The sequence below is a fragment of the Nymphaea colorata genome, chromosome 9, assembly GCF_008831285.2.
Source record: "Nymphaea colorata isolate Beijing-Zhang1983 chromosome 9, ASM883128v2, whole genome shotgun sequence".
NCBI lineage: Eukaryota > Viridiplantae > Streptophyta > Magnoliopsida > Nymphaeales > Nymphaeaceae > Nymphaea > Nymphaea colorata.
Window position 1 is genome coordinate 23146934 of NC_045146.1, and position 13459 is coordinate 23160392.

Genomic DNA, 13459 nt, shown 5'->3' on the forward strand with positions numbered 1-13459 from the left:
TTCTGTTGTTTTGTGCTTCAGTCAGCTGTTTCTTTGTTGAACCCAACAAATAACATCAAAATCCCGGCTTCCAGGCAACAGGTCAGAGAAAAGGGAGCCAGAGATACCACCACGCCATCCCTCCAGATTTAATTCTTCAAATCTTCCTCCGCTTTCTTTTTCTTTTTGTTTTTTATTGTACATATATATTTCCTTGTACGTACACACAGAGCAGAGGCTGGCGCTCTGTTACTCCTTCTCTGCCAAACCATACAAAAGCAAGCCTCTCTTTCCCTCTCCCTCTCTTCCCTGATCCCCATCCCCATGAAATGAAAGGAGCACACCATTAACGAGAAAACCGCATCTTTTGTAAGCATTTTCCACTCCCCAAAAAAACCACACCAAAAGAAATTTTCTATTAAATCCTTCCTTTTGTTGTGGTCCTCACTCATACTTTTTTTCCATCTCCCTCTCTCTCTCTCTCTCTCTCTCTCTCTCTCTCTCCCACCCCTCTTTTTCTCATAACTCCCTTGGCGTGGGACTCAATACCATCATCCTTCTGGAGCCATCGTAAAGGCTCTCTCCAGTTCAGAAGAGGGTGTATCTAGAGAGAGAGAGAGAGGCGTGAAAATGCAACAGGAGCAAGCTCTTGGGATGGCGTTGATGAGTGGAAGGTATGGGGGAGAGGAGATGCCGCAGGAGCAGCACCAACAGCAGCTGCTCAAGGCGGAGATTGTAGGGAACCCCCTCTACGAGCAGCTGCTCGAAGCACATGTCGCCTGCCTCAGAGTCGCCACACCCATCGACCAACTCCCCCTCATCGACTCTCAGCTCTCCAACTCCCACCATCTCTTCCACAACTACGCTTCCATCCGCTCCAACAGTCAATTCCTCTCCCCACAAGACAAACAAGAGCTTGATCATTTCTTGGTACATGTTTACCTCCAACGCACCCCAAAATGAAATAAACATCATTTCTCTCACTGAAGCACTCTCTTTAATTTTTCTTTTGCTTCTTTAGTTCCCGAATTTTTGAGATCCTTCTCTTTTTCGGTGTCATCATATAGGCTCAGTACTTCTTGGTGTTATACTCTTTCAAAGAGCAGCTCCAACAACACGTACGAATCCACGCTGTTGCGGCCGTCCAAGCATGTAGAGAGATTGAGCAATCCCTTCAAGCACTCACAGGTACAAAAAAGAAAAACGTTTGTTGCTTTGATAGCTCTACAGAGATGAGATCAGCATGGCAGTAAAGCTGTTTTCTCTTCCCTTTACCTTTGGACTTCAGTATCTTTTGTTCCCTGTCATATTTTTTGTTCAGATTTTTTTTTTAAAAAAAAATGGAAACAGAACTCCTATAATCTACAACGGAAGAAAGCCAAAAGGATCATAGGTGGTATCATAGTCGCGCACGGGCAGAACCTTACAGCAACATCCATTTTTTGCTTCTACTCCAAACCTCCTGCTAGAAGAAAAAGGTGGGTGGGATTGGGCCCTTCACCATTTTTTTTAAGTACTTAGAATTGTTAGGTATGAGGACTACAGGAAAATTGATTACTCTAACCCCACCAGATTTTCTTGATTTCTTGGATGACATTCTCGTGTGTCAGATATGGAAGGGTGCAATCCAAAGACGCCCACCATGATTTCTATTTGTTATTCTTTTGTGATATGGTCGATAATAGCAGTACTTTTATTGTGTTTGGTAAATCTGCTCCTGCTTTCTATCTACGCATCGCACTGTATGTGCGAGTAACTACCACCAGAACTCCCTCCTAACTAGAGGAATTAAATGCTCGAGTTTGATACCTGAGTTGGGTCCATAATTTGGACAAAAGGGGAGAAATAACTAAAAAGAAAGAAGAAGAAGAAGTAGGGTGGTGCACAAGAGCAGTAGTTTTGGACTCTTGAATCTTGACTTTGTTTTACCTTCAGGATACAGTCGCAAAGAGGTTTATGCATTTTTTTCTTTTCTTATCCTTCTCTTTCCCATTGAGAAGCTACAGAAAACACAAAAGAGCAAATTGCCCAAGTTACTATAGAGGAGCAGCGGCACAAAAACTTTACTTTGTCATAGTGATGGAGAAACGTGCTACGGCATTATGGAAGTGTGTCAAAAACCTTTGGCACCTTCGACTATGAGACTCCTCGATTGGTTCGTTGGAAGTGAAACCCTAGCGTGGTACCATTATGAGAACGTACTTCTTAATAATTATTGATGTCTACAACGTATGAGGTACATAACACAGTTAGGTATACAGATACATAGATACATGCATATCTGTAACAGAAGAGAGAGAGAGAGAGAGAGAGAGAGCACATGGGATATCAGTCGTAGAAGCGGTAGCCATGGATGCTCTATTTTGTGCATTATACAAGCTTGCTAGAGAGACGGAAGAGGATCAATACCAAACCCGTGTTTTGGTATGTTCTGCATATTCATGTGCGTTCGTACAGTCTGAAACAACAAAGTAGAAAGCCAGAAAAGGGGTTTCATACCTTTGGGTAAAGCATTAAACTCCAAGTAAAGATTTGTTTTTACCCCACTACTTTAGTCCTGCTGCATGTCCCCTTTCTGTGAGAAGACAAAGATTGGAAAACACATTTGGAACTTACTGTTTCCCTATGTATGAAAAATATATTGGATTCTTATGTTTGATCGAATTACGAGATATATATACCAACTTCATGCAAGTGAAGACCATCGACCGCACAAGGCCTACAAGAAAGGGGGGGAAAATTCTCAAGTGTAATGGATAAGGTACTGAAGTAGTTAGCCAGTGAAGAAGAAACCCAGCGGAGTAACATGAGGATCATTAGCAATTCAATAAATCTTGCAAGCTAAGGATTCAGATTTTGTTGGCAGAATACCTCTAGATCTCTAAGGAGCTAGGGAACCTATACTGCTTGTTCTTAACGTTTTAGTTGTTTAGTTTCTGTCAATATCTGCAAGATGTCAGTTTCCTTTGCCAAGGAGAAAAAGCTTCAGATACTTTTTAACGTACGTTGAGGGATACATATTCATTTCCTTCTGATAGCTAACATCGTCGTTTAGCTTCGAGTACTTTTTGACCTCTTTTGATGACCATAAAATATTCTTTGGACACTATCCTGTGATATGCTAGAGTTGCGATCAACTAGACAGTGGACGGCTATGTTACCTAGGCAATAATTCATGTGTTAAATGAGGGAAAAGATCGGCTGATATATAAATATATAAATATATATATATATATAGATAGATAGATAGATATAAGAAAAGAGAGAGAGAGAGAGAGGGCATGCCCAAAAAAATTGAAAAAAATAACCAAAATAAAAGTATGTGCAATTTGTGAAAATAACCCTTGAATGAAAACTAGTAAAGTGAAAGAGGTTAATTGGCGCTGAAGGTTGTTACTGTTCACTTTATAGTCAATACTCGAGAACGAACGTTTCGTTATTGTGGGGATTGTGCACACTACGTCTGGTTTTCACGCACTTGACACACCTTGTCATGATTTTGGCATTCCAATTTGAACTTTTTTGTTTGGAAACAAACATATGCAAGGAATACCAGCAAGTAACATTGTCAAGCCAACAGAAGCCCTGCCATCTATCTGCCTAGAAGGTCTCACAGTTGAAGGTCAAGAATCAAAGAACTTATAAAGGTCCTATCTCTACGTTGTCATGTCAAGAAAGGTGCCAATATCGAGCAGAACCAGTAAGAACATACGAGTTCAGAAGCAATCATTTAGCTAGACAGTGGTAGGTGCGTGACATTTTGATTAACTCTATAAAGGAACATGTACTAAATGCAAAGAAACATAATCATGAAAATCAGTAGCTTTCTGTAGCATCCATATGTACTCGGCTATGCAGTAACAGTGGAGTGAGATAGGTGGAATATATGCCATGCCACTCAGAAGACAAGGTACATATAAAATACTTCTGTAGATAGTCTTTTTAGGACAGCTTGCCTCCATAATAGTTACGAATAAAAATGCTTGTGTGGATCTAGAATCTTACCGCATGGAATATGGCACTGATCTAAGAGGGAGTGAGAATTTGCCCGGGAATTCAGTTCCTGCTTTTTGAAGTACTGCTTTTGTTACATATAAGAATGAAAAGGAATTTGAGCACCTAGAATATGCACATGTGAAGTATGATCTCTGGACTTACTGCTGTCTTCCTATAATCGGACCCTAAATCATACTTCCGTAATAGAACATATGGTTTTTTTTTTTAAAAAATTGCGGCTTTCCAATTCTTGATATAGTTGGGATCTCCTTGCTATAGGTTCGATTCCAATTATATTAGTAACCCTAGTTAGTTAGACTAATGAACCATCAGTGTGGTCTGAGACTCTGACATGACTCGAACTGATTTGTAAGTTTATCTTTCCAAATGGGTGAGAGTTCACTGTATGAAGGAATCCATCTCTCAATTCCTTGCCTTGTGTAGTAGTGAAATCCCATTCTCCCCATCAAAACGGATAACCGGGAATTGATATCAAGAAAGCCTCATGACTTCAAATAACCCCATCCCACCAGTACTTGGTCGACCTTCTATCCGCAGATTTGTCCAGATCTTGAACTTGTTGGTTTCATTCTCACAGGCAAGTGGCCAATTATATTTGTGAAAAGAATATACTCATAGCGAACACTGTAGATGAAAATACCACTGATCCTAGGGTTTGGAAGTTGACTCCAAGAGTTGAAGAAGAAACTCAACGATGCCAACATTAATAACCTCTGAATATTTACATAGTTGTTTTTATGATTCTAGATGTTGGTTGCTAACTTGTTGCTTAAACATGACATCTTATAGGAACTCCACTTCCCATCTACTGCACTTTGCATAGTTAATGTTTTAGTGTGTGAAAGTTTTAATGTTGCCATGGTTGTGATGGTACCATTTCTTTGCACATGCTAGAGCTCTCCCGACGTGTCAGCTAGTGAAGGTTTTTAGATTCTCTAGGGAAATGTATTCACTTTTTATTGATTCATGTGAACGTGTGAGTTGTCACATCTCGAGATTAGATCTTGGACGAGGGTTCCATAACCTAAACTTAGTGGATTGTGACTGCTATGACGAAAAATGCATGGGTTTGTGTACCCTTGAACATTGACTATGCATATTCTAGTATTATGATTGATAGAACTCGACTCATGTTTCAAAAGTCCTTACAACGATCATTAATGATCAAGGAGAATTGATGACGGGTGTAATTGCTCTTCAGATGTCAATTTTTCGGTAGGGAATGCCTCTGAAGTTTCCCTTTTGCTACTGTCACTTTAATGGGTCACAGTGAAACATGATCGAGAAATGAAGTGACTTGGAAAGTGGAAGTGGAAAAGGATGTGTAGTCTGGATTATGTAGGAAATGAAAGGGAAGCGATATGGAAGACGTTGTAGTTCTTTTACCTTTTAGTTCTTTATTTCGTAAATTCAAATATAGACAAATTTCGATAATTTTGTAAATTACATTAGTATCAAGAAGAAAATAATTTTAAAGAAAAATTATAAGCATAAAGGATATAAAGTTCGCCATAAATTATATTTATAAATTATAAACGAAAAGATTAATCAAGCCCAAGAAAGAGTTAAAGAGTCGAATATGAAGCGTGTTTTCCATGCTCAGGAAGCGGCTGTTGTCATATCTTCATGAGCGATTTCCTTCCATTTGGGAAACTCATTACCTGAGGAAATGGATTTTTCCTGACACGGCTGGGGCAACGCTTCCGAAGCTGCAGGTTTCAGGCGAGGCATGCATCCGCACCACTAACAGCGTTTCTGATAACTACGTTAATATGGGACTTCCGTGATTGGACGAGTCGCAGTCGAAGTTGAACAACTCTTTCTTGGTACAAATTGTGATCTGCTAGAGCCACTGCAATTCCTCAGCTATGGAGTCGTGTGGCGGGTTAATATCGTGAGATTCTATGGAGGCCTTAACTATATCTTTGGAGCCCAAAGAAGACTCTTGGACGATTACTTTCTAATTTGTTTGAGGAAGCTGCTAGCTGACATATAGTCTATGAGCTTGACACCGATAACAGTAGCTCCAAAAGTGGTGACAAGAAGTAGGCTGATATTTTGCCAAAAGAGACCTTCACGTGGTGGGGGGACGGGTTTTAGTTGAATCTGATCCTACAAAGAGTTAAGTGAATGAAGGCACGCTGGTCTTGGAACGCAGGACTGGATTTTGCATGGAGGTGACTTTGCTTACGTGCACTCCCCTAGGGAGTCTTCTTCTTTTTACTTTTCCCCTGGGGAAGAAATGCGAGTATACATACAAAGACTATCCATGTACCATGTTTTATAGTGATATCGATGGAGCTCAAACGGATAAAACCTTCTTTGGTTGAAGAGCATCTAACTTGTTCCTCACCTGGTGAAAGTTCTCTATCTTCGTCAGAGAGAGAGAGAGAGAGAGTGGTGCAATAAATATGGCTCATACTTTCCATTGAATGGCACATGGTGGATCATAATGCTGAAACGAGGAATTTGGTGCGTGGTCCATCTGTGCCGTTTTCCCCAACCTCGCTTATGTCCGACGTTCCTAACTCAGAGCACTTGAATGCAGCCCAGGAAATATATTGGACTGGTGTCTGCCTGAGTGGTCCTCAGCTGCACAGCTTTTCTATGCATCTATGAAGGCAAGATATTGGTAAAAAAATTAACCAGCCTCGTGGTACACTGCGTGCAGTTTCCAAGCAGCACCATCTTATCTCACCTTTAAATTGCAATCTAATGCTTAGATAGATAGATAGATAGATGGATAGATATAGGGAGAGAAAGATAAGAGATTCTGCTGACAATAAGACAACCAGAATTTGTCTTGTGACATAAAAACAGCCTGTTTGGTCCCCCAGGATACCAGAAACTCTCTCTCTCTCTCTCTGATTCTCTCTCTCTTACTCTCATACGCACACTCTCTCTTTCTGTGTATGTGAAATTATGGCAGAGCTGGAAAAATTGACTGCCATGGGACCATCGAGGAAGCAGATGGGGGAGACTGGTTGAGGTTGCAGGTTCTGAATTTAGTGCCCAAGGACCTTCATTTGGTGTGGCTGTGAATTCAACCCACTGTATTAGAAGGGAAGGGCATGCATACCCATCATTACTACGAATGTGGCTTCTGCTGCTATTAAGCACCACGACTAAGAGCATTTAGCAGCTGCTACTGTACAAACCCTGGTCACCAACATGGAGGATTTCTTTCGAAGGTAGACCATGTTTAAGGAGCATCTAGTGGAAGCCAGTTGGAATAAAATGAAGCTTAGATCAAACCCATTTTAGTTGATAATATTGGAACCTGTGCCATAATAAAGGCAGTTTCTACATGTTAAAGTCAATGTTGAGGACTAAAAATTGTCACTTTATGTTTAATTAGCTACACGATCGAAATGATGTTAAAAAAACAAAAAACAATGGGAATGTATGTTCACTCAAATTCGTGATTCTGGCTGGCAAAATTCCTGTCTAATTGCTTCCGATAAAAGAAGTGGTGGAACTACATTTTGAAGGATAACGTTGCTATTTTTTATTCTTAAACATATGAATTATGCAGTAGCTCTAGATAGTGATGAAAATTTTTCGTTGGACACTTGCTTAATTTCATGGTATTGTCTAATTTCCATCTATTTCCAAGCATTTGGAAATTTTAAGAAACTCAGGACATGGAAAATTTTCAAATACTACCAAGAATTATGGGGCACGTGTATGCAGCGATCCGCTGTGATTGAGCAGTCCTTGCTTTCTGACAGGACCATTAAAAAATATGTACAAATTGACTTTAAGATACAAAAAACTAGTGCTGCGTAAATTGGTGTAAGAATCCAATGGGCGAAGCTGCTGAATAATTTAAGAATCAGCCCATTGGATTCAGCTAAATTCTTTGCGAGTAGGCAACAAATATTGAAATTTGTTTTAAAAAAACTAAATGCATATATCAATTAAAATGGAAAATCTTAAAATGTTGCAAAATAGTTAAATAATATTCGGCACACTTCAATTGGCCTGACTTGATTCCAATCAGCCAATTCAGGCCACCGATTCTGACAAAACTGCAACAAACTATATAAATAGAAAGAACTATAATTAGTTCAAAATTTGTTCACTGCTACCCCTTATTGGTGATTAAGACAAACTGTAATTGAGACAAACGTCCATAGAGCCAACTGCACAGTCTCTTATCTATTCCACAAATAATCCTTCTATCAGCAGTATAACCGTTGCATTTTTCTTGTTTATCACACACGTCCTCAACCTTTGCTTGAGAACTATATGAAATAAAAAAGAAAACCTATGACATTGCTGAGGTACTTACGAAAGAATAACGTTACCTGAAGCCCGAAAACAAGCCACCTAATCTCTCAATTTATACCTATATTTTCTCTAAATCTTTAGAAAACAAGTCAGGTTATCTTATAAATGTTGGATGATACAGACAAGTGTTTTAAATAAACAAGATAATTTACATCTCACCACCAACACCCCCCCCCCCACCCCCAAACCCTCTTGAGCACCTTTCATATATTATGCTCTTGGTGTATGAATACTTAATTTTTTCTCTAGTACTTCGCTTACTCACAAGTGATAAGCTAGATCAGCACGTATTTGTTTTTTAATGTTTAGATTGTGGTAAAATCTACTTCTCTTCTTGGTGTTTCATGTTCACCGTGACAGTAAAACATTGAGAAATATGTTCCGGGGTGCACAAATTTAATGGCGTACTGTGAGGGGATATAAAAAATGCATCTCTACCAAAAACAGCTGCCTGCCTGCCTGCCTCCTCTTACCTGTTACTGGCTTCTGTGTCTTGCAAAGATCTTAATGTCGATAAGAATATGTGTTTACTGAACTTCCACTTAAAGCCATTGCACCATTTCCTGCAGGAGTTACACTCGGGGAAGGGACTGGAGCAACAATGTCAGATGATGAAGACGACATGCAGCTAGACTATGCTCTCGATGCTGGTGCAGATGGACAAGACCTGATGGGATTTGGTCCACTTCTTCCAACAGAATCCGAAAGGACCTTGATGGAGAGAGTTAGACAAGAGTTGAAAGTAGAACTGAAAGAGGTAATGCTCGTTACTTGTTAGTATTTTTGTGGCCTTTTAGACACATTAGCTATATCTTTCTTTGTTGCATTCTATTGCTAGCTGTTCACAAGCATAAACTTTCGGTTTCTTCAGGGCTTTAAATCAAGAATTGAAGATATTAGAGAAGAGATAATGAGGAAGAGAAGAGCAGGAAAATTGCCTGGCGATACAACATCAGTGCTGAAGCAGTGGTGGCAGCAGCACTCCAAATGGCCTTATCCAACCGTGAGTTGACGCCTTTTAAGTCCATAACAATCATGCTGATTACTAGAGTGTGTGTATGTGTGTGTGTGTGTGTGTATATGCATATATATATATAGTATTTTTTTACTGTTTTCTACAAGATTATGACACTTTTTCATGGCATGTTTTTATGTCAAAAATACATGTCTTTGGTTAAATTATGCATGAAGAGGTTACTGATTGCAGGAGGATGACAAGGCGAAGCTAGTAGAAGAAACTGGGCTGCAGTTGAAGCAGATTAACAACTGGTTTATCAACCAGAGGAAGCGTAACTGGCACAGCAACTCGCAATCTATGTCATCGTTGAAATCCAAGCGTAAGAGGTAGGTTGGGGCTGTCCAACTTGATCTCTTAGGCAGTCTGTTAATGGCAGGAGAAAATTAGATAAAAGAAAGCATTGGGTCTTGCACATATCCAAGTCACAGAATGTTACTACTGATTCTGCGAGGACTGGTGTATGATAGCTTGCTCCTTGTCATACAAGACATTAACATTCTGAACAGCTGAGGAGGTAACTAACCTCCAATTATGTGAACCAAAGATATGTGTAGCTTCAACTATATGGCAGCAAGCGGATTGTGCAACTTGAAAGGATCAACCACTGTGGCATGTAATTGATGTCGTGAACCTGTCAGATCTAGCGCATATTTTAATATAACAAAGATGTATCATATTTGAGAAAGATCCTCCCTTTCTCCATGGTGCAATATATATAACACCTTGAGTTTCAACTTGGGAACTTCTTATTTCTTTGCTGCCTGTTGCCAAGCACGCCATATTAGTGATGGTACACAAGCTCAAAGATGTTGTGCTACTTGCCATAACTTAGATGTGTATCTTGTTTTACTTTCAACTGGTTCTTTGTCTCTCTTCTATTGTTTTTTTCCTTTTCTACCTGTTTAGGTAGCTTCTGCGTCTGCAGTTCTTTTACTTGTTCTGCGTAAAATTTGTAGTCCGGTAAGCAACAATCTGCTAGAGAGAGAAGTTAATGGGTCTTCCCAAATTCAAATGAACAAGATTGAGCAATTTTATCACTTCTTTCTTGATTTGGATGGTGGGTGTAGAGGAATTAGTAGGAAGATCCTTGTCTGTCAATGGGGAAAGTGTTCATTGACTCTCGTAAAAGAAAGAAGAAAACAGCACATCTTTGCTTGGCTTAGTTGTGCTTTCATCCAAAGCAAGGACCCACCGGTGAGCGGAGGGTGTTGATCCATGTCGGGCCCAGAAAAGGGGACTCGGAACATGAGTCTGAATTGTGGTGTTATAACTAAAATTTGGGGCCTTAAAATGATCATTTTCCCAAAATAGTGAGAGAGAAAGGCAAGATCTTCAGCATTTAAATTTGTCAAAGCTGAGACTGAAAAGTTTCCACTACCCGAAATAAAAATAAGCCACGCGAAGATTGCTTGATGCAACTCAGTGCCGGCAGATATAAGCACGACTATTCTATGAATTCCCTTCTTCATATATAAATTAATTTACCTTCCTTATTAGCTAACAGACATACTTTATAAGCAGCAGGCAGCAACGTCATATATATATATATATATATATATATATAACTGATCCTGCGGCACGAAGTTACTTAAAATAAAATATTCGTGTTTGCGTCCTTGTCCACGACCAACCGCGGGAAACTTCAATTATTCGTGCGAAGGCTAAGGCTTGGATCATGGTCCTCTAAGGTCCGGTTACTTGTTAATGACGAAATGGACTTAAAGGCTTTCATATCGATTAATTTTTTTCCGTCAAATGACTAAGTTAAAAATGACGATTAATTGTCAGAAGTTGCAGGCGTCAACAGCTTCAGCAGCAAATTGAAAACATTAAAGAAAAGCCACCCATGTTCCGAACACCTGTCTCCTAAGCTCCTTGTAAATGTGAACTCCCCCCTGCGAGTCAGAGCCTTCACACCCTTGGGCACTGCACCTCGGCCACGCCCCCACTGTCTCGTGCCGCAATTGTTAATGAGAACATTGTGATCCGTGCGCGTGAGGGAAGCCATGAATTTTGGCCGTACTACCTCATGTTTTAACACAAAGTAGGAAAAAAAAAAGATTACATACTTGGATTTCATGTCTTGGAATGTTGATTCAAGAGGCAAAATTCCACTTCAAACTTCATACTAAAATTATAATAAAAATTTCACTTGTGATGTTTCTTTGCGTTAGGTAGTATAGAATTTTATTCCAAAATTAAAAGTGACTTGTTTGATGAGAAGAGAATTAAAATTGTAGAACTCATTAATTAAAGCTTTTGTATGTATGAAATATCAATGAACTAATCATAAGGTTATGAATAGTTTTCTTCCTTTCTTTCCTACAAGGTTCCTTGGCCCTTCCAAAGCGGCAGCCGTCTCCGTCACTCGATCATTTAATTTATTGACCGGCCGCACAAACACATCATCATTTTCCATTTTCAAAGGAAAAAAAGAAAGCAGATCTAGTCATTTGCCATATCTCTTTCCGAATGCGATCTCATATCCCTCTGTTAGTTGGTTTTATTTATGTGGCACATGGTGGGGACTCCCAAATTTATGAGGCTCAAAATTTTACCAGACTTTTCCGGACAAGTTTACCTGCACAGATTCGGCAAATATTGCCCGCCTTTAATTGCTAGATTTACCTGTTCTCTGACTGCATATGTGTATTATATGCACTCACATGTTGGTATTTAAGGCACAACACGATGGTACCAAAAAGGATACATTGCCTCCACATATATGAGTATGACCCTCCTTCTGCTGATCTTAAATCTAATATTTTTCAATGTAAAAAAGTAACATATAGATTTTAAGTGTTAAGATCATTAGTTTGATGAATCATAGATTTTATCTATGAATAGCAAAAGTATGATGTCCATGTATTTCAAATATGAAGCAATCAAACACCCAACTGAAGAAACAAACAAGGGGAGGAACAAGAAGACGGGCATTTATATCGCATCCGCGGCACCAAATGATCAAAAAAATCGAAGGCCGGAGAACTACGACCACAGCCTCCGTTTCCGTTTTCCTTTCCTCTGGTCTGGTAGAGGTTTCTTGGAAGTTTCCGTTGGACCCACAGCTCCCCAAATTCCTCCTGCTTAGCTATTTCCCACTCCCTGCCGATCGACACACTCCTTAATTGCCTCTTGTTTTCTTGTTCCTTCTTCTTTGTATTTACTGTCGACTTGGTGGGGGCAATCCACGTCTAAAATTTGATTCTGCTGAGAGCGATCGGTAAGCGTCGGCCGTCGGATCTGGAATCCCCGCACTGGCGAGCCACCAGCCTGAAAAATACGTCCATCAATGGATTCCCTCGTCACATGGCCGTCGGGCATCACACCCATGCTCATCTCTACCTTTCGCCAAAGCCCAATTTGAGTGAACACAAGGGAAGGAATTCCTCCACACTTTTTCTTGTCCACGAAAAGGCATCAAACATCAAGCGATGGTTTCTCTGCCTTCTTTTTATCGTCTCTGCTTTCAATTCGGTTCTCAAGATAAGAGATTCTTGTCGAGTCGAAAGGTTGGCCTTGTGGGCAGGACACCCAAGTGGTCGTGCTTTGTTTTCCATCGAAAAAGAGGTGTACCCAGGAGCTTCACCGCCGGCCGCGCTCAAGAAAATTTAGGGCTTGTGTTCCTTCTTCTGTGGAAAATTGAAATAGTTCTGTGAAAAGTTACGGAGAGAAAGATTCTCGTTGCGTTTTTGGTTGTATGAATTTGATTTGGTTGTGAAATTTGAAGTTTAATCTTGGGGTTACTGATCTGATCGAGTTGTCTCGAATGGCTGTACAAGTAAGGGATTGATTCGATTTCAGTTTTCAATTCCTTGATGGGCATTTCATGACGATTAAGTCGCTAAAGTTGAGAACTACTAAATTAAGCATTTGTCTGTAATTATTGAAGCATGAGAGTTTATCTTTCTCTTTTTGAACTGATAATCTGTTGGAACAGACATTTTGTCGTCTTGATCCGGTGAACAAACCCGTTCATAAAAGCTTGTCCTTTCATATAAGAAGAGAAATCCTAATTGAATTCTACATCCGCTATCATTTTTCCTTTGATTGGAAAATAAACAATTCAAATGTAATTGAACATTTTATGGAGACCTACTCAACTTTCGGAGTTGTGACAAAAGCATGCCTGGGCTTAAATATTTTATTTAG

At 39.8% G+C, this 13459-nt stretch overlaps 1 protein-coding gene across 1 annotated transcript; it reads left to right on the top strand.

The window, feature by feature from the left end:
• The first annotated feature begins 45 nt into the window (after positions 1–45).
• On the top strand, positions 46–10163 carry LOC116260387 (homeobox protein HD1-like). The gene is made up of 6 exons (XM_031638698.2): positions 46–348; positions 556–909; positions 1047–1167; positions 8859–9046; positions 9161–9292; positions 9497–10163. Exons 2-6 carry the CDS (start codon positions 610–612, stop codon positions 9635–9637), a joined length of 882 nt encoding a protein of 293 aa, XP_031494558.1. The 5' UTR covers positions 46–348; positions 556–609; the 3' UTR covers positions 9638–10163.
• Positions 10164–13459: the final 3296 nt, after the last annotated feature.